Consider the following 24384-nt stretch of genomic DNA (forward strand, 5'->3'; position numbering starts at 1 on the left):
GAACTTCTTTATTATTATTTAGTTATTTATATACTGCCTATTAATTTTCTAAGCAGTTTACATTCAGGTGCTCAGTCATTTGTCCCTATCTGTCCTGGTGGGGCTCACAATCTATCTAATGTACCGGGGTCAATGGAGGATTGAGTGACTTGCCCAAGGGTCACAAGGAGCTTGAACCCAGAACCTCAGGGTGCTGAGGCTGTAGCTCTAACCACTAGGCCACTCCTTCTTTTAGAGCTATTGTTAGTAATTTGCTATTTTTCTTTAAAATCCAGCAAAGTACTAGAAGACTGGAGTGTGGCTAACATGATGCCAATTTTTAAAAAGGGTTCCAGAGGTGATCTGGGAAATTACAGACCAGTGGCATCGATACCAAGCAAAATGGTGGAGACTATTATAAAGAACAAAATGACAGAACATATACATAAGCATGGATTAATGAGAGAAAGCCAACATGGATTTAGTCAAGGGAAATCTTGCCTCACCAATCTGCTACATTTCTTTGAAGGGGTGAATGAACATGTGGATAGAGGTCAGCCGATTGATATTGTCTATTTGGATTTTCAAAAGGCATTTGACAAAGTACCTCATGAAAGACTGCAGAAACTAGAAAGTCATGGGATAGAAGGGTAATGTCCTATAATGGATTAAGATCTAGTAGAAAGACAGAAAACAAAGAGTAGGTTTAAATGGTCAGTATTCTAAATGGAGAAAGGTAAATAGTAGGGTTGTGCAGGGGTCTAGAGATGGGAATAACTAGCGAGATAATTGAATTTGCTGATGACACAAAGTTGTGAAATCTCAAGAGGACTGTGAAAAATTGCAAGAGGATCTTGGGAGACTAGGCATCAAAATGTCAGATGACGTTTAATGTGAGCAAGTGCAAAGTGATGCATTTGGTAAAGAGGAACCTGAACTATAGCTATGTGAGGCAGGATTCCACATTAGGAGTCACTGCCCAGAAAAAGGATCTACTGTAGGCTTCATCGCTTAAGATACGTTGAAACCCTCAGCGCAAAGTGCGGCGGGGGCTAAGAAAGTAATTAGAATTAGGAATTATCAGGAAAGGAATGGAAAACAAAGATGAAAAATATTATAATGCCCTTGTATTGCTCTAAGGTACGGTCACACCTCGAATACTGTGTGCAACTCTGGTCGCTGTATTTTAAAAAAAAGATATAGTAGATATGCAGTCACGCAACTACCGAATGATATTTATAGATACTTTCTCAAGAGCTCTCACTGAGTTTTTCACATTGTGAGATATAGATGTTTAAATGCTTCAGCGCCATCTACCTGATTGTCATCTATACCCCTGAAGCAGGCTTCATTTTCGAAGCCGAAACACAGACCGTGTCGGATCTGGAAGAAATTACAAGATATCTTATATGTATTATATTTTCATAGTTGACTGTATTCAATAAACTCTGCTTTATCTCAGGTTGTTGTGTACTGTTCTTCCCTACTTCTTTGCTTTGTATTTACTGTGGAGTTGCTTGTCTTGTTTGCACTGAATTAGAAAAGGTATGGAGAAGGGTGATGAAAATGATAAATGGGATGGGATGACTTCCCTATGAGGAAAGGCTAAAGTGGTTAGGGCTCTTCAGTTTGGAGAAGAGACAGTTCAGGAGTGATGTGATAGAGGTCTATAAAATAATGAGTAGAGTGGAAAGGGTCGATGTGAATCGCTTTCCAAAATTACTAGGACTAGGGGACAAGTGATGAAACTACTGAGTGGTAGATTTAAAACAAACTAGAGAAAATATTTCTTCACACATCATGTAATTAAACTCTTTAAATTTGTTGCTGGCGAAGGTGGTGAAATCAGTTAACTTAGCAAGGTTTAAAAAAGGGTTGGATAATTTCCTAAAAGTCCATAGGCCATTATTGAGATGGCTTAGAGAAATCCACTTATTCCTAAGATAAGCAGCATAAAATCTGTTTTACTGTTTGGAATCTAGCTAGGAACTTGGGACCTGGTTAGCCACTGTTGGAAACAGGATAGTGGGCTTGATGGACCTTTGGTCTGTCCCACTGTGGCAGTTCTTAGGTTCTTAATGTCAGAAGGGGGTTGCCTGTGTGACTGGGAGGATCAGAGGGATGTGATGCAGGAGGATGGGGATAGCGCCATTGCTATAGAACTTTTGCAGCTGGCTCCATACCACATAACATGCAGGGGCAAGTAGTATGGCTGTTCTTGTGCTATCCACATCTGAATGTAACATGTGCCATGTGGTATGGTAAATGTTTCCTCTTTGCAGTAAATGTAGGACAATGCTAGACACTCCCGCTGCATTTACTGCAAAAACTTTGCATTTACTGCATTTAAAAATTTTGTAGTAAACATGCAATAACTGGAAATCTTACCACACTTTAGTAAAAGGGCTCCTTTATAAACTAGGTGCATTTTAGGAATTTTTATAGGTGCTGCATTATAAAATAACTCCCTCACCCCCACCCCAATTTTTATAACTAGCCATATCTATGCATAAACCACTTTTACATGCGGTGGGGGGTGGGAATGACTTTGAAAGCTATCCCCAGAATGAAAGACATTTAAATACATCTATCCAAGGAAGACTTTAAGAAGAATCTGAAATACATTTGAATCTAGAAATCTATTAGAATAGAGCCAGTGTTTCAGAGAAATAAATTTTCAAATCTTAGCTCAGTATGTTCAGAGAATCCACTTCGGAAATACTATAATATGCTAGCCGTCAGCATTGCATTACAAGACTTCTTTGTTTCATAGTAAAGGAGAATATGCAATTATGTGGAATAATTCCAGTACATTAATATTGTTTAGCTTAATGTGTTTTTCTGATTTGTATATATGTCACTGCAAGATGGCAGATATTTTTATCCTCCCTTCACGCCTCAATGAGTCCCACTGGAATTTCAAAGAATTTTTGTGGTACCTAAGTGTAGGATATAAGAATGGATGTTTGTCAGAGCCTAGTAAAGGGAACTATCAGAGTTCCTGAATAACAGCCAGAATAAACAATTCTCTGAAAGTGAAGGTCCAACAACATGCCAAAATATTTTGCAAATATTCAAAACATATAGAGATCACAGTATAAGTGAAAGAAGTTTTATAAAAATATAGAATTAAAATTATATATATTTATATATGTATGTAAACAGTTACACTTCATAAAAAAACACTATGAGGCTCATAATAAAAAAAAAAACAAAACACATCCAAAAAGGGGCAGTACTTGGACGATCAAAAAGCCAGATCGTCCAAGTACCGATAATCAAAGCTGGTTTTAGACGTATCTAAAACCAGCTTAGGCTTTTCCCCTGCCTCTAAACACCTAGAGTGAAAAGAGGCGTTTTTAGAGGAGGGGAAAGGGCAGGAGTTGGGCCAACCTAGACTTAGTCATACAGCAAGTATAACCAAAAACTTGAGCAGGTTGCCCAGTCAGAACTTATACGTTTTGACTTAAACCAAGTCAAAACAGGTATAAGTTTGAGCTGATCGCAGCTACCACGATCAGCTCAGCGGCCCCGGCAACCTGCCCACCCCCTACCGCAACAATCGCGGCAGGAGAGATGGCTCATCTCCCCTGCCGCGATCACAATCACCCCACTCCCGAACTGCCCGACCCGCAGCAGGAGAGGTGCCCAATCTCTCCTGCCACGGTTTGTGGCAGTTCGGGGGAAGGGGTGATCGCGATCGCAGCAGAAGAGATGCCCAATCTCTCCTGCTGCAATCCAACCCCCATCCCTGAACCAATACCGACAGGAGGGAGCCCAACCCCTCCTGCCAAGGCGCGAGCCCCATAAACCCCCCTGCCCTGCGACCCCCCTTAAAATACGGGCAGGAGGGATCCCAGGCCCTCCTGTTCACAGCGACCCCCCCAAACCCCCTAAAATACAGGCAGAAGGGAGCCAAATACCTCCTGCCCACTGCGACCCCCCCACCCCCATTTAAAATATGGGCAGGAGGGATCCTAGGCCCTCCTTCCCATGATGGACCCCCACCCCCCACGACCGTCCCGATCAGTCCCCCCCGAACCCCCGATTGCGCCCTCTGAACCCCATACCTCCTGTGGGTGGGGCCTTAGGCGCCTTGCCCAATCAGGCCCTAAGGCCCGCCATTTGGAGGATGGCAGGCTTGCTGGGTGGACGGGTTTGGGACCCTTCCGTCCAACTAATGTAAGTGAAGGGTGGTGGGGGGTCACAGGGTGAGGGAGGGGGTCATGGGGGGGTACATCATGGGCAAGAGGGTCTAGGATTCCTCCTGCCTGTATTTTAAGGGGGGTGAGGGGTCGCCATGGGCAGGAGGGGTTGGGTTCCTTCCTGCCCGTATTTTAGGGGGGTGGGGGGTCACCGTGGCCAGGAGGGCCTGGGATCTCTCCTGCCCATATTTTAAGGGGAGTGGGGGAGCCATGGGGCTCATGCCTCAGCAGGAGGGGTTGGGCTCCCTCCTACTGGTATTGGTTCGGGGGTGTGGGATGGATCGCGACAGGAGAGATTGGGCATCTCTCCTGCCGCGATCGCAATCACCCCTCCCCCCGAACTGCCACGAACCACGGCAGGAGAGATTGAGCATCTCTCCTGCTGCGGGTCGTGGCAGTTTGGGGGTGGGGTGATCGCGGCAGGGGAGATGAGCCTTTTCTCCGTAATTATTACGGAGATTTCTCCGTAATTATTACGCATAATATAACTCAAACAAAGGTTAGATTGTTGTGATATGATATTGTGACAAGTTAAAGTTAACTAACAAATAGTGCAACTATAATTGGTGAGTATTATTTATTTATTTTGTAATAATTATATGTGCTTTACAATTAATAATATGTTTATTTATTTCATCAGTATTTATTTTAGTTTGTTTTTTACAAAAATATTTCAAAAAATTACTAAAAAAATATTATTAAAAATACCCCCTTAACCCTTTGAACCCTGACCTCCCTCCCTTTTCAGCTCCACTACTAGGCTCGGTTTTAGGCGTAAGGCCTACAAGGCCCTACGCCTAAAACCGAGCCTAGTAGTGGAGCAACGCCTAAAATCGGACTTGAATTAGACATAGAAGATTTGGTAAAAGATTTTATAGAATTAAAAGCTAGGAAAATTCACTTTTAATTATGATTTATTTACGTTATTTTTTATTTTTGCATAATATTTATTTACCTTATTTTTCTTAACGAAATATAATATTTTCTAATGCAATAAAAAAATTAAATTTGGATTTTCAGTATTTTTTTATTTTTGTTCAACTTAAAAATTCATTTTTGTTTGGGGAGGCAAAGTTTCATCTCGCCTACAAACAGAATTTAGTAGAACTGGGCCTGTTTAACGGCCCCATGGGTAGTGGTGACAGATAGGCAGGCCGGAAAACTGGCCCATAGGGTTCAAAGGGTTAAAAAGTTTATTTTTTCTACAGATAATAATGGCTCAACCAAAGAAAAAATGTAGACAATATAATATCGAATATTTGAAATATGGCTTTATTGAGTCGCTTGTAAACAATACATTACCAATGTGCCTGATTTGCCAGAAAGTTTTATCAAACGAAGCTATGAAGCCTTCCAGACTACAAGAACATTTGACTAAAATTCATGGTGATAAAAAAGATAAGGATTTATCTTATTTTAGAACACTAAAAGAAAAATTTATCAAACAACCGACACTGGCAAAACTCTTTTCAACCGCAACCACACAAGATGGCGATGGCTTGCTTGCTTCTTACAATATTTCGTTAATGATTGCCAAATCGGGAAAACCTCATACTATTGGTGAAGAACTAATTATACCGGCTATAAGTGAAGTAATACGTTGAAGTGAAGTAATAAGTAATACGTTGAAGTGAAGTAATAAGTAAAAATTTCGTTGAGCAATAATACAGTGCAAAGAAGAATTGATGAAATGGCTCAAGATGTTGAAGATTTATTGTGTGGATATTTAAAAACATCTCGGATTTCTATTAAGCTTGATGAGTCGACTTTGCCAGGAAATGAAGCTTTACTTTTAGCATACGTGCGGTTCACAAAGGAGGAACAAATTTGCCAAGAATTATTATTTGCAAAATATTTGCAAACTGATACTAAAGGAGAATCAATATTTCATGCATTGGATGAGTTTTTTAAAGAAAAAGAAATACCTCTGAGTAATATCTTATCAGTAGCCACAGATGGTGCTCCAGCGATGGTAGGGCGCTACAGAGGTTTTCTTGCATATTTAAAAAAGGAGGTGCCGAATGTATTCACAGTACACTGTATCATCCATCGTCAACATCTAGTTGCCAAAAATTTAAGTGCACGCCTACATAATTCATTACAATATGTAATTAAAGCTATCAACATAATCAGAAGCAAATCATTGAATGACAGATTATTTAAACAGCTTTGCATTGAAAACGACAAAGAATTTAATCGTTTGCTGCTTTATACAGAAGTTTGTTGGTTGTCAAAGGGTGCCTGTTTAAATAGGTTTTATAAACTGTTTAACTCGGTGCTGGAGTTCTTGAAAGATAAAAATGATGCTTTACGATCCAATTTAATTCAATCCAAAAGTGACATTGCTTACTTGACAGACTTGTTTCAAAAATTTAATGAAAGCAATCTTCAGCTTCAAGGTGATGAAGTGAATTTAATAAAAACAAAATCTGTTATTTCTGCATTTGTGACAAAACTTCTTCTGTACAAACGAAACTTTGGACGAGGGGAATTCAGCCAGTTCCCAAATTTATCAGGAGCAGAAAATAAAGATGAAGACATACTTTCTTATTGTGAGCACTTGGATGCTATCCATTCAGATTTTAATCAACAATTTGATGATATTTTGAAAATGAACATACCTGATTGGATTTTGGATAAACCGCGTCAAGCTCTACGAACATGGAGATGATGCGGTATACAAACCTAAGGATTAGATTAGATTAGATTAGATTAGATTAGATTAGATTAGAAATGATGAATTGAAATTTAAATTCAAAAGCGGCTACCAACAATTCTGGCTGCAAAAGGAGATCCCTACGGCTTATCCTGAAATACGGGCTGTAATTCAAAAGTTCTTAATTGCATTTCCTTCATCATATTTAGTGGAACGTGGGTTCAGTGCGGTAACCAATTTATTAACAAAAAAAAGAAACCAATTGCAAATAGTTAATTGCGGTGATTTAAGATTACTGCTGATGAAAATAGAGCCGAGGATTACTAAATTGGTAGCAGCACACCAGGTTCATCCTTCTCATTAAGATGATTTCGAATGTTTTAACTTTTTTTGTATTACATTCTATTCTGAGTTCAATAAATAGTTTCATAATTTCAAAGTTCAATGTTTCTAATTTACACCTTTCTTTACTATATTTTACGAAAAAGGTAGAAACATTAATACATATATATTTCCTATTAATTGCTATTAAAATTTAAAAAAAATTAATTTCCAGGGGGCGCTAAGTAATATTTTTTCTGGAAAGGGGGCGGTAGGACAAAAAAGTTTGGGAACCACTGATATAGGGCATTATTATGTTTTTCAAGATTTGTTGGTCTATAATGTAATTTTTGAGAGTTAAGAGTAAGAATTTAGATTAAGGCCCCCTTTTACAAAGGTGATTATCATGGTGGGCCTTAGTAATCACTCTGATGCCCATAGGGATTCATTGGGTGTCAGAGCATTTGCTGCATGGCATCCGCTACAGCGTCTTTGTAAAAGGGGTGTGCAAAAGGGGTACTATAACCTAAAAATAATTTTGAAAAAAGAACAAACATGCCGACTCTATATCGGTCACTACACAGACAGCAGTAGTTTCAAAATTGTCTTGACAATTGGATAAAGTGTTCTCCTAATTCATGCATAACCACTGTTTTGTCTTTGGTCTTCTTTCAGGTTAAAGGAAATCAAGATGAGTGAATATGATGCAACCGTATATGAAAAGTTCTCTGGGTCTGTTCGGCGGCAAGTGCAGTCGCTGCGAGTAATCCTGGATAGCCTGCAGGTGATCCATTGTTTAATAAAGTGCCTTTGAGATTTCATTCAACCTTCTGATTTCTAAGTAAATACCATCAAAAACAGAGGTCAGTAACTCCATACCTCAAGTGCTACAGTTAGTGATGTTTTCAAGATACCCATACTAAATATCTATGAAAATGCATCTCATGTATATTCATTGAAAATATTCTGGAAAACCAGACTGGTCTGTGGCACTTGAGGGTTTGAGTTGCATACCCCTAAAATAAAACAATTGTGAACTAACACCTGACTGTACCATAAACACTGCAAACACATTATTTTCTGGAGGTGCTCAGTAGAGTTGGGTAATAGCAGCTTTTCCTTTGACTGCTAAAATTGTCCCACAGTCCCAAGTATTAATCAAAGGGTGATTCTATAAATGGACATCCTGATTGTAGGCAGCAGTAGGTGTCCTACCACTGTCTAGCCAGCCAATCAGGATGCACGTTTAAAAAAAAACAACCAAACAAACCTCAAGGCAGGACACATACACTATAGGCATTTGTCGAAGTTGAGGGAGACACGTCGGGACGCTTAAGCTCGCCCAAGGCTAGGCCTGGGCATGGTTTTGCCCAGAAGTGACCTTAGGCGAGCTTAAGCGGACCAAGGCATCTCCCTAGGGCAGCAACAGATGCGGCCATTGAGCTGATCACGGCAATTGAATCCCCCACCATGATCAGCTGAGTGGCTGTGGCAGGGAATTCCCCCGTGTGAAGTCCCTCAGCAGGAGAGATGCCCACTCCCTCCTGCTGGAATCTCGGAGAGAGGTGGAAGCCAGAAGGCCTTGAGCATGTGCAGATGCTCAAGGCCCAGTCCTGCAAGCAGCATGATCTTTGGGTGAGTTGGTGCTGCGTGCCAGTGCCAGATGGGGGTAAGACTTCAGTTTGGGCGGGCGGGCATTTGTGAGGGGGGATAATGCTGGTTCACGGGGGGGGGGGGCGTTTGCGAGCGCGGGGGAGGCGATGCCAGTTCGCAGAGGGGGGAATGTGGAAGCGCACCAGTGGCCTCGGAGGTGGGGGGTCTTTTGGGGATGGGGTGGGGTGGACCAGCACCGGTGGCCGCAGGGGAGGGAAGAGGTGGAACCAGTCAAGCGAGTTTCCCTTACTTCCTATGGGGAAACTCGCTTTGATATATGAGTAATTTGGTTTACGAGCATGCTTCTGGAACGAATTATGCTTGTAAACCAAGGTTCCACTGTATTTTGTGACCAAATAGGGTCTGTCCTGCTTTGGTGACGGTGTTTTCAGGTGTGTCCACTAGGTGGAGCCAGTAAGGCTAAGAAATCTCCAGGCAGAAGATATTCAGGTCACCACCGGGGGAGCCCAAGAGCTGTTCTAGTGCCTGCTGACTCAGCTAGATCAGGGCATTGCCCTGCTCTAGAAAAGGCAGCAAGTTGGGAGAAACAATTAGGCAAGTTAGGGAGAAGGATCAAATTCCTTTCCCAGGATGACTCCTCTGGTCCAGGCAGAGGTGAGACCAGTACACTCATGGAGGTAATAGAGCCTGGAGACACTTTGAATCTGCAGGCTGTGGATGAAGAAACTCCCATAGATTTACAAGGGAGCTTGCCTGAAGAGTTCCTTCAATATCCTGAACCGATGGAGGTTGGATTTACTTCCAGGTGCCAATAATGATTTTCAGCACAGTGAGTTTTTGTTTGGACTTTCTGTTTTTGGAACTCTGCATTTTGTGTGTGAATATTTGAAGCTGAGAGTGTTTGATTTGTGTGAGGTTTGCAAACACCCTGGGAGGGAATTTTGACAGCTATTTGAAAAGCTGTTTTTGTAAGGCAAACCTCGAACACTCTGAATTTACCCAGCAGTGCTGCCAAGGCTGCTGGAGGCTTCTGTTTGAAAACTGTAAGCATTGCACAGAACTGAGCAGAGAACTGTATTGTTGGTGTTGTAACCTGCTTGGGGAGCAGGCTGAGAGCACAGTGAATCAATTAGCTCTGAGAGCAGGAGCTCAAGAACATTGGGTTTTTTTTCCTTGTTGGAAAAGAGAGAAAACTGGAACTTTTATTTTGCTATTTTGTTTGACTTTGGGATTCTTTTGACAAAGCTCCTTGACCATTTTGTGTATGACCATCTTGAATTTATTTTTGATAGTAAAATTCACATTATTATTATACAACTTTGGTTGTGTGTTTTGATAAGTTCCTCTGATCACTCCAGTCCTGCAGGGTGATTCCAGGCCAGGTCATACGTCAGTGTACTTATTTGGGCTAACCACTAGTAGTGCTGTTGAGTCCCGATCTCGGGCAGCAGAGTGGTTACAATTTTCCTTCTCCGGCATGCAGCCCCCTACTCTTCAAACTCGATGATGTCACTGGTAGGCAGGCCAGCTCTCTTCCAGGAGCAGGCAGCAGTGGTAACTAGAAACAGCAAAAGTGGAGGCAGAAACCAGTTGGAAAACGTGAAGAAACACTCTCAGTTAAACAGCACTTCAGGCTTTACTCTTCTTCTCCAGCATGCAACCCCTGCTCCTCGATGACATCACTGATAGGCGGGGCCAGCTCTGTCCCAGCAGCAGTAATTATGGTAACTAGAAACAGCAAAAGGGGAGGCAGAAACCAGCTGGAAAACATGAAGAAACACACTCAGGTAGACAGCACTTCAGGATCTGCTCTTTGTATTTTGCTCAATACAAGAGGACTTGAATTTTTGTTTCTATTTCTCTAGTGTTGCAATGCGGACAGATTCCAGCTTCTTTGAGTGCCCAGTACAGTATTTGCTTGCACATTTCTATTTCTAATGTGTGGTCATTTATTCTATAGTATATTTGAGAGGGTTCTGTCCTTATTTTGCATATGTGACCAAGATGAGGTATTTTATGAGTATAGTATGTTGTTTTTGTGTATGGACTTTTAACAGTGCTGCCTATTCTTTTTTCTCAACAAAAATTGTATTCTAAGGACCCTATGTAATATTTGCAGTGCTACCTTGTCATAGAGATTGTTTCCAGTTAGGAGCATATCCCTCAGTGGTCACCCTCTTTATCCTTAAGAATAGCCTTGTCTATGAGTACAGGAAAGGCCATTCTTATATATAGGATTACATATATACAAGTCCAATATAACAAACCCTTGTAATGGAAACAACCAACGAAGGTCATTTTTGTCACCCATCAAGATTGCGCACACGAGCACATTGAGTGGGTGGCTACCTTAATTAGAGAAGACTGATGGATAACAGTGTCTCGATTGGCTGCAAATTTGGATATCAGCTATGGATCTGCATTTGCCATAATGCATTATGACTTGGGATACAGGAAAGTCTGCGCACGATGGGTTCCCAAACAGCTTACTGATCTGCACATACAACAGCTTATGTAGGTTATGTAGGACTCAGCTCCTGAAACAGTATGAAGAAGATCTGAGTATTCTGGAGATGATTATCACCGGCGACGAGACGTGTATATCACTGCGACACGAAGAGCAAAAGACAAAGCATAATGAAGTAAAGGAAGCAGTGCTTACCTAGCTTCGGGAACAGCCAAAAAACTTCTCTGCGGGAATGCAGAAGCTAGTTGAACAATACGACAAATAGAAACATAGAAAAAAGCAGCAGAAAAGGGCTATAGCCCACCAAGTCTGCCCATTCCAAGTATCCCCTCCCCTGAATTTACTCCCTTAAAGATCCCACGTGAGTATCCCATTTTCTCTTAAAATCCGTCACGCTGCTGGCCTTTATCACCTGGAGTGGGAGTCTGTTCCAATGATCCACTACTCTTTCGGTGAAGAAGTACTTCCTGGAGTCGCCATGAAACTTCCCTCCCTTGATCTTCAGCGGATGCCCTCTGGTGGTCAAGGGTCTTGCATGGGGACTATGTGGAAAAGTGATATGTTCAATTGCCCCCAGTTACTTCTATTAAAGCCTTTAATTTTTGATTTGCCCTCTTACTATGGGAATTCTCCATGACCCAACCTGGATGTGTGAATTCCCTTTTCCATATACTACCCAAATTTGCCCCTAAAAAGCAGCAGAAATCATAGCTAAAATGAAGCAGCAGAAATTTACAAATGTTTGTGTGCACAGTTGATGTGCATATTTTATAAAGTATGTGCATAATTCAAGACTGCCAATGATCCACTCAAAACTCACTTCCAAACACACCTACACCATATGTGCAGGCTAAAATAGCTTGGCTGAAACTTACCACCCTTTTTCTAGTGAAAAGAAAGGAATTCATGGGAGCATGTTTAGGTCGACATTTTGATTTTCAAATGTGCATGCATTATTTTGCCATTATTTGGCTGCATGCACAAGTCAAGAGATCCACAATATGCGGCTGTTAGTTTTGAAAGAGAAGCAACATTTGTAGTTTATAAAATTAGCAGTAGTCTTCATGGGTTAAAAGTACTTTACTGCAAACAGTGCGGGCTATCCAGAATTGCCCCTTGAATTTTTAAATAGTGTCAGAAGCCTTGTGTACAGCTGGATTTATGACACCAGGATTTTCCAGACTCTTAAAGACTTGCATTTGAACAAGCTGCGTTGCTCAAAATGAAATGGAACGTTCTTTATAGCTTAAAATAATGGGAACATGAAGCAATTTGTGATTCTTAGGCACTGAATTCACAGAGATCCCAAATTTATCTATGTTGTCAGTCCTATGACAGGCAGACAAAGACTGGGACTGAGATAACTAGTCAGTGTCATCTTTCTATTACTAGGGCCAAATAACATATTTAACATTCTTTCCTGCAGTCAGAACCAAAATAGCAGTAAGTTACACGGAGACTATCATATTTTCTTAGTAGAATTCAGTGACACCATGCTTTCTTAAAACACATCTATGGTGATCACTTAGTAAGTTAGACTATGCCAAAACAATATACCAAAAACAAACTGTGAGGAGTTGAGGTAAGGCTTATGAATCATAATCCTGAATATAAAAATATGTCATATAATAATTATAAAGATGATAAAGAGTGGCCAGTTTGAATTCATAATTTATAATTCTTTTGCTTGCCCCCAGACAAAAATCCAGTACCTTTCTGGAAAAAAAAAGAGAGATGAAAAGACACTTAGGAGCAGATTCTATAAGCGGGCATCCCAATTGTAAGCAGCGGTAGGCATCCTACTGCTGTCTAGCAGCCAATCTGGATGTACATTGTTCTTTATTTTTAAACCCCGAAGCAGGCTGTTTACACTGTAGGAGTTTGTCGCGGTTCAGGGGGACACTTAAGCGCAACCATGGCTGGGAATGGTTTCACCCGAAAGTGGCCTTGAGTGAGCTTAAGTGGCCCTAGGCATCTTCCTAGGGTCGTGACAAATGCCTGAAATGTAGGCCAGTAAAATGCTAACCTACAGTTCAAATAGATGCAGCCACTGAGCTGATTGCGACAACAGAATCCCCCTGCTGCAATCAGCTGAGTGTCTGTGGTAGGGAGTCCCCTCTCCCAAAGTACCCCGTCTGGGTGGATGCCCACACCCTCCTGCCGCTGAATCCCTGAACACCTCATGAAGCAGCTGGGCAGGAGGGATGCCCACTGCCTCCTGCTGCCATCCCCTCGGAACTTCCCAACCTCCCCCACCAACCGGTGACACCCCCTGACCCCCCCCCCCCCCAAACTTGTAAACCTTTCCAGCACCCCCAAACTTGTAGATACCCCCCTGGTACCCCTAGGCCCCCCCCCCCCCACAAGCCCCGTACCTTTCTAGAATAAAGTCCGACCGAAGGGATACTTACACCATCCAACTGGCAGGCCCTCCATTCCAAAATGGTGTGCCTTCCACTTCCTGGTGTATTTTGGGATGCACTGGGTAGGGGTCTAAGGCCATGATTGGCTCAGATGCCGAAGACCTTAGGTATCTGGCCAATTGGCGTCTTAGGCCATAAGAACATAAGAATAGCCTTACTGGGTCAGACCAATGATCCATCAAGCCTAGTAGCCCGTTCTTATGGTGGCCAATCTAGGTCACTAGTACCTGGCAAAAACTTAAAGAATAGCAACATCCCATGCTATATATCTAGGGTAAATAGTGGCTTCCCCCATGTCTTTTCTCAATAGCAAACTATGGAATTTTCCTCAAGGAAATTGTCCAAACCTTTCTTAAAACCAACTACACTATCTGCTCTTACCACAACCTCTGGCAATGCGTTCCACAGCTTAACTGTTCTCTGAGTGAAAAATTATTTCCTCCTATTGGTTTTAAAAGTATCTCCCTGTAACGTCATTGAGTGTCCCCTAGTCTTTGTAATTTTTGACAGAGTGAAAAATTGATTCACTTGTACCCATTCTACTTCACTTAGGATTTTGTAGACTTCAGCATATCTCCCCTCAGCCGTCTCTTTTCTAAGCTGAAGAGTCCTAACCTTTTTAATTTTTCCTCAAACGAGAGGCGTTCCATCCCCTTTATCATCTTGGTCATTCTTCTTTGAACCTTTTCTAGTGCTGCTATATCTTTCTTGAGATAAGGAGATCAGAATTAAATACAGTGATCAAACCTTTAACAAAAGTTTTTTAAAAATGACCATGTTACCCAGTTACTGATCAAAGCCCACTGGCTTCCTATCTCACACAGAATTACATACAAAATATTACTTATAGCTTTTAAAACACAATCAACCAATGGCCCAGAATCTATAGATAGACTTCAAACTCCCTATACACCTTCAAGATCACTCCGATCGCACACCCAACATCTGCTATCAATCCCCTCACAATGCCATATAAACTATGACACAATTCGATCGTCTATTTTCTCAGCAACTGCCCCCTACTTTGGAATTCTATCCCAATCCATATTAGAGAAGAATTCTCGCTAGCCTGCTTTAAATCAAAGTTGAAGACTTTCTTATTCAAGGATGCCTTTGATGCCCTGACATTTCCAGACAAAATCCCTCCCCAGCGTACTGGCCTTGTACATTCTTCTGTTCTATTTGTCAATGGAGTTCTCCCCATATCCCTTGGTTTTTGATGATGTACGTCTCTCCTGATCAATGAGTACGTATAACCCCTGATTTTATATCTATGTACTCCGCTTAGAAGTATGATAAGTGGAATAACAAATTTTAAATAAATTTGGAAACTTGGTGAGGTCATACCATGGAGCAATACAGAGGCATTATAACATTCTTAGTCTTTTTAACCACCCCTTTTTTAAATAATTCCTAGCATCTTGTTTGCTTTTTTGGCCATCGCCACACATTAGGCAAGAGGTTTCATCGTATTATCTACAATGACAAGCAGGTCCTTTTCTTGGGCGCTAACCCCCAAGATGGACCCTAGTATCTGGTAACTGTGATTTGGGTTATTCTTCTCAATGTGCATCACTTCAAATTTGTCCACGTTAAATTTCATCTGCCACTCTGATGCCCAATCTTCTAATTTCCTAAGGTCTGCCTGCAATTTTTCACAATCTGCATGAACAGTTTAGTGTCATCTACAAATTTAATCACCTCACTCGTCATCCCAATTTCCAGATCATTTATAAATAAGTTAAATAGCACTGGTTCCAGTACAGATCCCTGCAGCACTTCACTGTTTATTCTCCTCCATTGAGAAAAATGACTATTTAACCCTACCCTCTGTTTTCTCTCCGATAACCAATTCCTAATCCATAACTGAACTTTGCCATCTATCCCATGACTCTTTAATTTTCTCAGGAGCCTCTTATGAGGAACTTTGTTAAAAGCTTTCTGAAAATCTAGATACATTACATCAGCCGGCTCACTTTTATCCACGTTTATTCACACCTTCAAAGAAGTCAAGCAAATTGGTGAGGCAAGTTCTCCCTCAGCTGAACCCATACTGACTCTATCTCATTAAATCATGTTTGTCTAAGTGTTCCACAATTTTATTTTTTATAATTGTTTCCAATATTTTGCCCGGCACTAAAGTCAGGCTTACCGGTCTGTATTTTCTCGGATCTCCCCTGGATGTACCGGGAAGGAGGCCTAAGACTCCGATTGGCCCAGGTGCCTATGGCCCCTCCTATAGGAGGAGTTGTTGGGGGAGGTTGGATGATGGTGAAAGAGAGTGGGCATCTCTCCCATTGTGGAGGGGGGGCAGATTCGGGGGATTGTGTGAGCACGGCAGGAGAGAGTGGGCATCTCTCCCACTGCCAGGGGTGGATGTCCAGATATTGTGTGAGCACAGCGGGAGAGAATGGGCATATCTCATGCTGATTTTCAATTTGGGGTTTGTATTTTTTTTTAATTTAATTTTTTGGGGGGGTCTGAGCTGTCAAATCTTACTTTCCTATCAGTGCTTGAACCAATTAGCATTCAGGCACTGATCAGAAAGTAAGGCTATGAAAGCTCAGATCTGTTGGCAAATTTTGGTCACAGATGTGGCACAACAAGGTTAGGGAATCACTCAGCGATTATAGAGAATCACTCAGAGTGCTCATTTTTATATTAATGACCTCGTTGTACTATATTTTAGAGAATGACACGGGGAGCGATCCCCGCAGGGAGCTGCGGCGTGGCTGCGGTTTGGCTGCGGGTTATGGAGACTCCAAAGCCAAATCGCCGCAGACACGGGGACAAAAGTTTTCACCGCCCGCAAAAACGGTGAAAAGATTTGTCCCCACAGGCCAATGTACCCCCTTCTAGGAACCGCTATTTACCTGTGTTTCACCGTGCTCCTCATTTGTCAGATCAACCCTTCCTGCCAATAGAACCCGCCCCCCCCCCTCCGACGATCGCCGGCAGGAAGGTGCTCAGCCCTTCATGCCGACAGAACCAGCCCTCCCCAACGATCGCGGCAGGAGGGTACCCATCCCCTCCTGCCTACCCCAACAGCCCCCCCGACGATCGCAGCAGGAGGGTGCCCAACCCCTCCTGCCGGCCCCCCCAACGGCCCCCTATATCGCCAATAGGAGGGTGCCCAACCCCTCCTGCCGGACCCTCCCCCAACAAACCCCGCCATCCCGAAACACCACCCTTAGTCTTACTTTCCAAGTTGGACCGGACAGCTCCTCGCTCGTCTGGCCAGCAGGCCTGCCTCCGTCCAAATGAGGCGGGCCCGCCCCTCCCCTCCCCTGCCTAACCCACAGGATCCTAGGGCCTGATTGGCCCAAGCACCTAAGGCCCCTCCTATAGCGGGAGTGGCTTTAGGTGCCTAGACCAATCAGGCCCTAGGATCCTGTGGGTTGGGCAGGGTAGGGGCGGGCCCGCCTCATTTGGACGGAGGCAAGCCTGCTGGCCATACGTGTGAGGAGCCGTCCGGTCCAACTTAGAAAGTAAGACTAAGGGGGTTCCGGGGTGGGAGGGTTCATTGGGGGGGGGGGGGTCCAGCAGGAGGGGTTGGGTACCCTCCTGCCGGCGATCTTAGGGGAGGCCATTGGGAGGACCGGCAGGAGGGGTTGGGTACCCTTCTGCTGCGATTGTCGGGAGGGCCGTTGTGGGGGGGTCTACAGGAGGGGTTGGGTGCCCTCCTGCCGTGATCGCTGGGGGGAGGGGAGACTTGCAGCCGTAGCCGCGGTCACTATGCTAATCACGGCAGGGAGATCTTTGCCGCGATTAGGTACAGCGGCCGCGTCTACTTACCATGTAGGCTAACATTGTAAGCATTTAAAGTACATGTCGTGTTTGTTTTTGTATAGTTATTAACTAATATTTAACTAAGTTTTAAAGTTTTAAAGAATGTTTCCTTTATACGTAAATAAAGAAAAGTATATAAAATCATACCCGTTTGAGGCTTTTATGTATGCAGCGGTGACGGTGACGGGGCGGTGAATGGGGTTGCAGTGACGGTGACGGGGCGGTGAATGGGGTGGCAGTGGCGGTGACGGGGCGGTGAAGGGAATGGCGGTGACGGGGCGGTGCAGAGGATGGTGAGACGGGGACGGGGCGGTGACGGGGACCAATTTTTTCACCGTGTCATTCTCTACTATATTTGCATGGCAATATCAGAGACTGCTAGAAAACTTGGAAAAGACCACAGTAAGCCATTTCGATAATCATATGCTAAAATACATGCACACTAAACCTGTTGGAACCGGTTTAGCGAGCACATTAAAGGCACATTTTAGTTTTGAGAATCTTCCTCTAAATCCTTAGCTGCCTTGGTTCAAATGGAGGTTGTACTCAGAGTCCACCACCTCATCACATAACTTCACATCCCTAGTCCCCCTTGTTTCCTAAATATGTTCCAACATTTATTTACTCAAAAGAATATAAAATCTCACAAATATGGTAGAAGGATTCAGTGTATTTACACTGTCTAAGTCATTATTAAGGTAGACCTGGGCATCCAAATGGCAGATTAAATTTAATGTGGACAAATGCAAAGTGATGCACATTGGGAAGAGTAACCAGAATCACAGTTAATGGAAACACTATTGAAACAAAGAATGGTGAAGTTTTTGGAATCCGGTGGATTACAGGACCAGAGGCAACATAGATTCACTAGAAGTAGATCTTGTCAGACAAATCTTGTCAGACAAATTTCTTTGACTGGGTGACCAGAAAATTGGATAGAGAGAGTGCACTAGATGTGGTGTATTTAGATTTTAGCAAAGTATTTGACAGTGTTCCACACAGACGTCTAATAAATAAACTGAGTGCTCTTGGGATGGGCCTCAAAGTGATGGGCTGGGTCATGAACTGGTTAAATGGAAGACGACAGAGTGTAGTGGTCAATGGAGATGAAAGGGATGTTACCACTGGTGTGCCTCAAGGTTCTGTTCTTGGGCCTGTTCTTTTTAACATTTTTAAAAGCAAATATTGCTGAAGGGCTGTAAGGTAAGATTTGTCTCTTTGCGGATAATACCAAAATGTGCAATACAGTAGACACCTTGGTGTGAATAACATGAAGAAAGACCTAACAAAGCTTGAAGAATGGTCTGAAATTTGGTAACTAAAATTTAATGCTAAGAAATGCAAAGCCATGATTTTGGGCTTCAAAAATCCAAAGGAACAGTACAGTTTAGGGGGTGAAGAACTTATGTGTACAAAAGAAGAGTGGGACTTGGGTGTGATTGTATGTGATGATCTTAAGGTGGCCAAACAGGTTGAAAAGGTGACGGCAAAAGCTAGAAGGATGCTAGGGTGCATAGGAAGAGGTATGGTCAGTAGGAAAAAGGAGGTATTAATGCCTCCGTATAAGACTCTGGTGAGACCTCATTTAGAATATTGTGTACAATTCTGGAGACCACACCTTCAAAAAAGACATAAAAAGGATGGTGTCAGTCCAGAGGAAAGCTACTAAAATGGTGCGTGGTCTTCATCATAAGGTGTAGGGGGGCAGACTTTTAAAGATCTCAATATGTATATTTTAGATGAAAGGAGGGAGAGTGGAGATATGAAAGAGATGTTTAAATACCTACATGGTATAAATGCACATGAATTGAGTCTCTTTCATTTGAAAGGAAGCTCTGGAATGAGAGGGCATAGGATGAAGTTAAGAAGTGATAGGCTCAGGAGTAATCTAAGAAAATACATTTTTACAGAAAGAGTGGTAGATGCATGGAACAGTCTCCCGGAAGAAGTGGTGGAGGCAGAGACTGTGTCTGTATTCAAGAAAGTCTGGGATAGGCACGTGGGATTTCATAGAGAGAGGAAGAGATAATGGTTACTGCGGATGGGCCATTTGGTCTTTATCTGCCATCATGTTTATACGTTCCAAATATGAATAATAAGCAAGCATTATGTCTGCTCTATTTTCACTGTCACTTGATCAGAATAATTTTAAGTACTTTTCCAGTTCTTTGAGTTTTTATGGTCTCCTAAGACAGTCATTCTTTCCTGTAAAGAACCATTTTTCAGTGCTCAATGCTTGTTTAGGCAGAGTTGTCTGATTTCTCCAAGGCTGCGCAGTGTGCATTGGCAGCCAAAAAGCAAACAGTATGTTAAGAACTATTAGGAAAGAAATAGAGAAGAAAAATAATTACACATTCATAGACTTGGGTGATTAAAGCAGGACATATAAACAGATCAGTCATTAAAAGGAAGAGGATTTACAATCACCTGGAGTATTGCATTCAATTCTGGTCTCCTTATCTCAAGAAAGATATAGCTGCACTAGAAAAGGTTCAAAGAAGAGCGCCCAAGATGATAAAGGAGATGGAACTCCTCTCGTATGAGAAGAGACTAAAAAGATTAGGGCTCTTCAGTTTGGAAAAGAGACAGCTGAGGGGAAATATGATTGAAGTCTACAAAATCCTGTGTGGAGTAGAACAGATACAAGTGGATCAATTTTTCACTCCGTCAAAAATTCCAAAGACTAGGGGACACTTGATGAAGTTACAGGGAAATACTTTTAAAACCAATAGGAGGAAATATTTTTTCACTCAGAGAATAGTTAAGCTCTGGAACGCATTGTTAGAAATTGTGGTAAGAGCGGATAGTGTAGCTGGTTTTAAGAAAGGTTTGGACAATTTCCTGGAGGAAAAGTTCATAGTCTGTTATTGAGAAAGACATGGGAGAAGCCACTGCTTGCCCTGGATCGGTAGCTGCGAGTGTTGCTACTCTTTGGGTTTGGGCCAGATACTAGTGACCTGAATTGGCCACTGTAAGAGCGGGGCTACTGGGCTTGATGGACCATTGGTCTGACCCATTAAGGCTATTCTTATGTTCTTATATCTGAGAGACTATACTGTATATTCTAGTGCAATGTCTAGTAGTCCTGAATGCTAGGGTTATGCATCTAAACTTACAAGTTGCTTGCAGAATGCTGTCGATCATCTTTCAACTCCACCAACTCACCAGGGAGCTGCTCCTGCCCCCTCAGTTTTTTTTCTGGAAGCAAGTTTCTCAGAAGTGTTTCTGCTCTGTTCTGCGTTTTTGTTATTTTCAAAGTTTTGTCTTAGTGTTCTGGAGGCTCGTTGCCCAGAGGTTCCCACTTATTGGGACCTCTTCCTTGGAAAACACACAGACTCGTACAGCGGAAGTCTGCTGCTAACAGGATCATCCCTTGGGGACACCTAGCTAGCTAGCCTACTTTCTTATTTTTGGAGCTCAGAGGCCATCTCCTGTGTAGCTGCTTAAATCCTTGATTTATCAGGAGCTTGCGCAAAGGCTGTTTGGCCCTGTCCTGGCTTGGCTGGGCTTAATAGTGGGCTAGCTGCATGGTCCTCTCCCCCTTTGTGGCATGAGATTTTCCTGGAGGGGGGGAGGGTGGAGGCTCATTCCAATTGGCAGTTCTCCATTTGTCCCAACTGCTCTCCTAAGCTGAAACAGGCTGTTATAGCCTATGGAGAAAATCAGAGTGGGGGGGGTTCTCCAAAAATAAGATATGGGTCCTCTATCTCTAAAACCCCTTTCCCTGCATTTTTTGTACCTCAATGGAGTCCCTATGGGGCCGTTTTCTTAACCATCTTGATTTTAAACAATCTTTATTTCTAAAGCCTCTATCTGCTTTAATCCCAGTGGCTTTATAAAGGGGTGGGGGGCAGGGAGGCGGCCCGCGCCAGGTGGCTATGAGAAGACTGTGTTCAGGAGACCACACCACTGAGTTTTTTTCTCTCTCTCTCTTTTAACAATTAGGTTAGGTCTTTTCTTTTGATCATGGCATTCTTTTCTTAATTGTGTTCTGTAAGCTGCATTGATCTATTGTAAATTGTGGGATATCAAATTTTAATAATCATAAACATACATATCTAAAGTGGGTGTTCCCAGAAGCAGAACTGAGCAAAGTTTTAGTTATACATGTATAACAAATTTATATGTGTATAATCAGCAAACATACCTATGTATTTTTACTCTCAGTCTGAAGCAGGCACAGATATGTGTTATGCTTTTATCACAGTATCAACAAACTCCCCTCCAGAAAGGGCCCCCACTAATTTTTCTTTATTATTTTTGAGCCTCAGCCCCACCACTCCACAGCATCAATAACCTTTCATAGCAGTGAGCTTTATGTGGTCAAATCGTCAACAGCTCATAATAACTTATTTTCTTTTTCTAAATACTTCTTATAGTGATTTTAAGTAATGTATTCAAATTCATAAATAATTCTCTTTAAAGTGCTCAGTGTTCAGTTATTCAATTTTCATAATAAATAAATTTATCTTAAAAACATATATTTCGTATCATAAAATTCCATATCAATTTAGTCTTGAACTTATCTTAATGGAGTTTCTCCTTCATTAGTATTCCGGCTTAATTTAGGGCTCCTTTTACAAAAGTGTGCTAGCAGTTTTAGTGCGCGCTAGTCGCTACCGCCTCCTTTTGAGCAGGCGGTAGTTTTTCAGCTAGCGCACCAGCTAATCGTGTGCGTGCGTGCACTAAAAATGCTAGCGCACCTTCGTAAAAGGAGCCCTTAATGCGCAGCTTGGGAGGATCGGACCCACCATGTTTCGCATCTTGCTTTATCAAGGGTCCCCCCTGCAAATTAAAAAAACGTGGTCAGTATTTCCATGTTATCTATATATTACAAACCTGTCCCTAAGCACCCATTAATTTCAGAATAAGACTTCTTATATTATTTGTTCTTACCATTTGCGCCAGCGTCAGCCAACCCACCAAAAGATTTTTAAGGAAAAGAAACAGTTAAAACACATCTTTTGGATTGTGGAACTAAAAGTTTGAATGCTTTTATCACAGCATGTACTTTTTCATTTTTAAAGCTGTCACATTTTTACATTTAAAGACCATATCTACTTATGTAGCTGATTATAAAATTATTTGCTCTATGTGTTAGTGGGTTGATATATGTGAAGATTTTAAGAAATCTAATTGGCCAGTTTGATTAGGAGACATGAGCTTTTGTACAATATACGAGTCATTTTCATCTGCTTTTTCTGTATAGACATTATTTTCTTTGGTATTTTGTTTCCATTTTCTGGTGAATTCTTTCTTTGCTTTGTGGGCTTAGGAGAGAGTATTTCATGCCGACAATTTTCTGTTAGATTTTTCTTTATTTCTCTTAAAAGATATGATGCTTATATTATTTTGAAAACGTTCAACTCCCTGGGGCATACTCTATAGTTCACCTTTCTCCACTGAGAAAATTGGCCTTTTAACCTACCCACTGTTTACTAACTCCCAGTCTGCAATAGGACATTGTTTCAGCCAGGACTTTTCAGTTTTCTTGAAAATTTCTCATGAGGGACTTTGTCAAATATTTTCTGAATATCTAAATAAACTACATCAACGCATTCACCTTTCAACACATGTTTATTCATGCCTTCACAAAAAATGTAGCAGCTTGGTGAGGAAAGATGGTTAAATCCATGTTTTGCCTCTACAACAAGTTTATTTTCAAATTCTGTCTTTGCCTGCCTTTTCTGTATTGTGCATCTAACTTTCCAGTGCTTATGCAATTTCCTGTTTTCTTCATTTGGATATGCTTTCCATGTTTTTAAAAGATGTTCTTTTGGCTATAATAGCCCATTTTACCTCTCATTTTAACCATGCCAGAGTTATTTGGCCTTTCTGCACTTTTGAAAATGTGTGGGATATATCTAATCTAGGCTTCCAAGATGTTTAAAAATACCAACATCTGTGCCTATGGTTAATTCTTTAACATTTAATTAATTAATTAAATTTCATTTATATCCTGTCCTCCCCAAGGAGCTCAGAACAGGTCATGGTAATATACATAACAGTTTATAAATTAGACACATAACAATTAACAACAAAGAACAGAAGACTAAGGCAATAGGGTACAGTGAGATGTGTCTACTGTAGTTCAGTTGTTCTGGATTAGCAGACACTTGGAGCCTAAAGCATGCACAGGGAGTCAGTTGAACATCTATTAAGAATACAGTGGTTTAGGAGTAACAGTCTGAATGCTAGCTTGTCCTGAGGAGTCAGGCGAAGAGGTAGGTTTTTATTGCTTTTCTAAAGCTCAAAAGTCCATCAAGGGATCTGATGTTAAGAGGCAGCTGATTCCAGTACTTTGGTAAGAAATAAGAGTATGACCTTCGTCTGGCACTTTCTAGTTGGAGGCTGCGACCAGGGGTTGCAGCTGCTCCTTTTTTTCTATTTTCCTTATTTTTTTGAGGTCTCCCTTTTGAAAGTTAGCATGTTAGCATACTAGGAAAGGGATTTTGTACTTAGGTGATGCCATTTTGAGTGATAGCTAAAAACAAGCTACATTCAGGTATAGTAAATATTTTCCCATCCCCAGAGGGCTTTCAAAATAAGTGTACCTGAGGCAGTGGAAAATTAAGTGACTTGCCCAAGATCACAAGGAGTTGCAATGGTATCTGAATCTGGCTTCACTGATTCTCAAACTGGTTCTCTATCTATTAGGCTAGTCCTCCTCTACTCCATAGTATCCGTTCTTCAGTTGTTAAGTCAAATTTAATAACTTAATGAACACTGTTACCAGCTGGCTCCAACAGTAACAGAAGGAAAGCTTCCAGGCCACTGAAGGCAGCATGTTTACCTCATGCTGTGGGCAGCCCAAAGAGTTCGAGCAGCTGCTGGAAAGGAGACGAGTGAGAAACTACTGGATCCCATGTAGTGGGGATGCAGGGGAATCATGGGAAGATTGCAGGGGAGGTTATTAGAGAGATGCTGGAC

General features: G+C 42.0%; 1 protein-coding gene across 1 annotated transcript in view; it reads left to right on the top strand.

The window, feature by feature from the left end:
- VWA8 (von Willebrand factor A domain containing 8) overlaps positions 1-24384 on the top strand; it is a 428432-nt gene that overhangs the window by 366049 nt on the left and 37999 nt on the right. Inside the window, exon 40 of the mRNA XM_033948297.1 lies at positions 7837-7945. Within this exon, the coding sequence (XP_033804188.1) occupies positions 7837-7945 (109 nt within the window). The remainder of the gene's footprint in view (positions 1-7836; positions 7946-24384) is intronic.

The sequence above is a fragment of the Geotrypetes seraphini genome, chromosome 6, assembly GCF_902459505.1.
Source record: "Geotrypetes seraphini chromosome 6, aGeoSer1.1, whole genome shotgun sequence".
Lineage (NCBI taxonomy): Eukaryota > Metazoa > Chordata > Amphibia > Gymnophiona > Dermophiidae > Geotrypetes > Geotrypetes seraphini.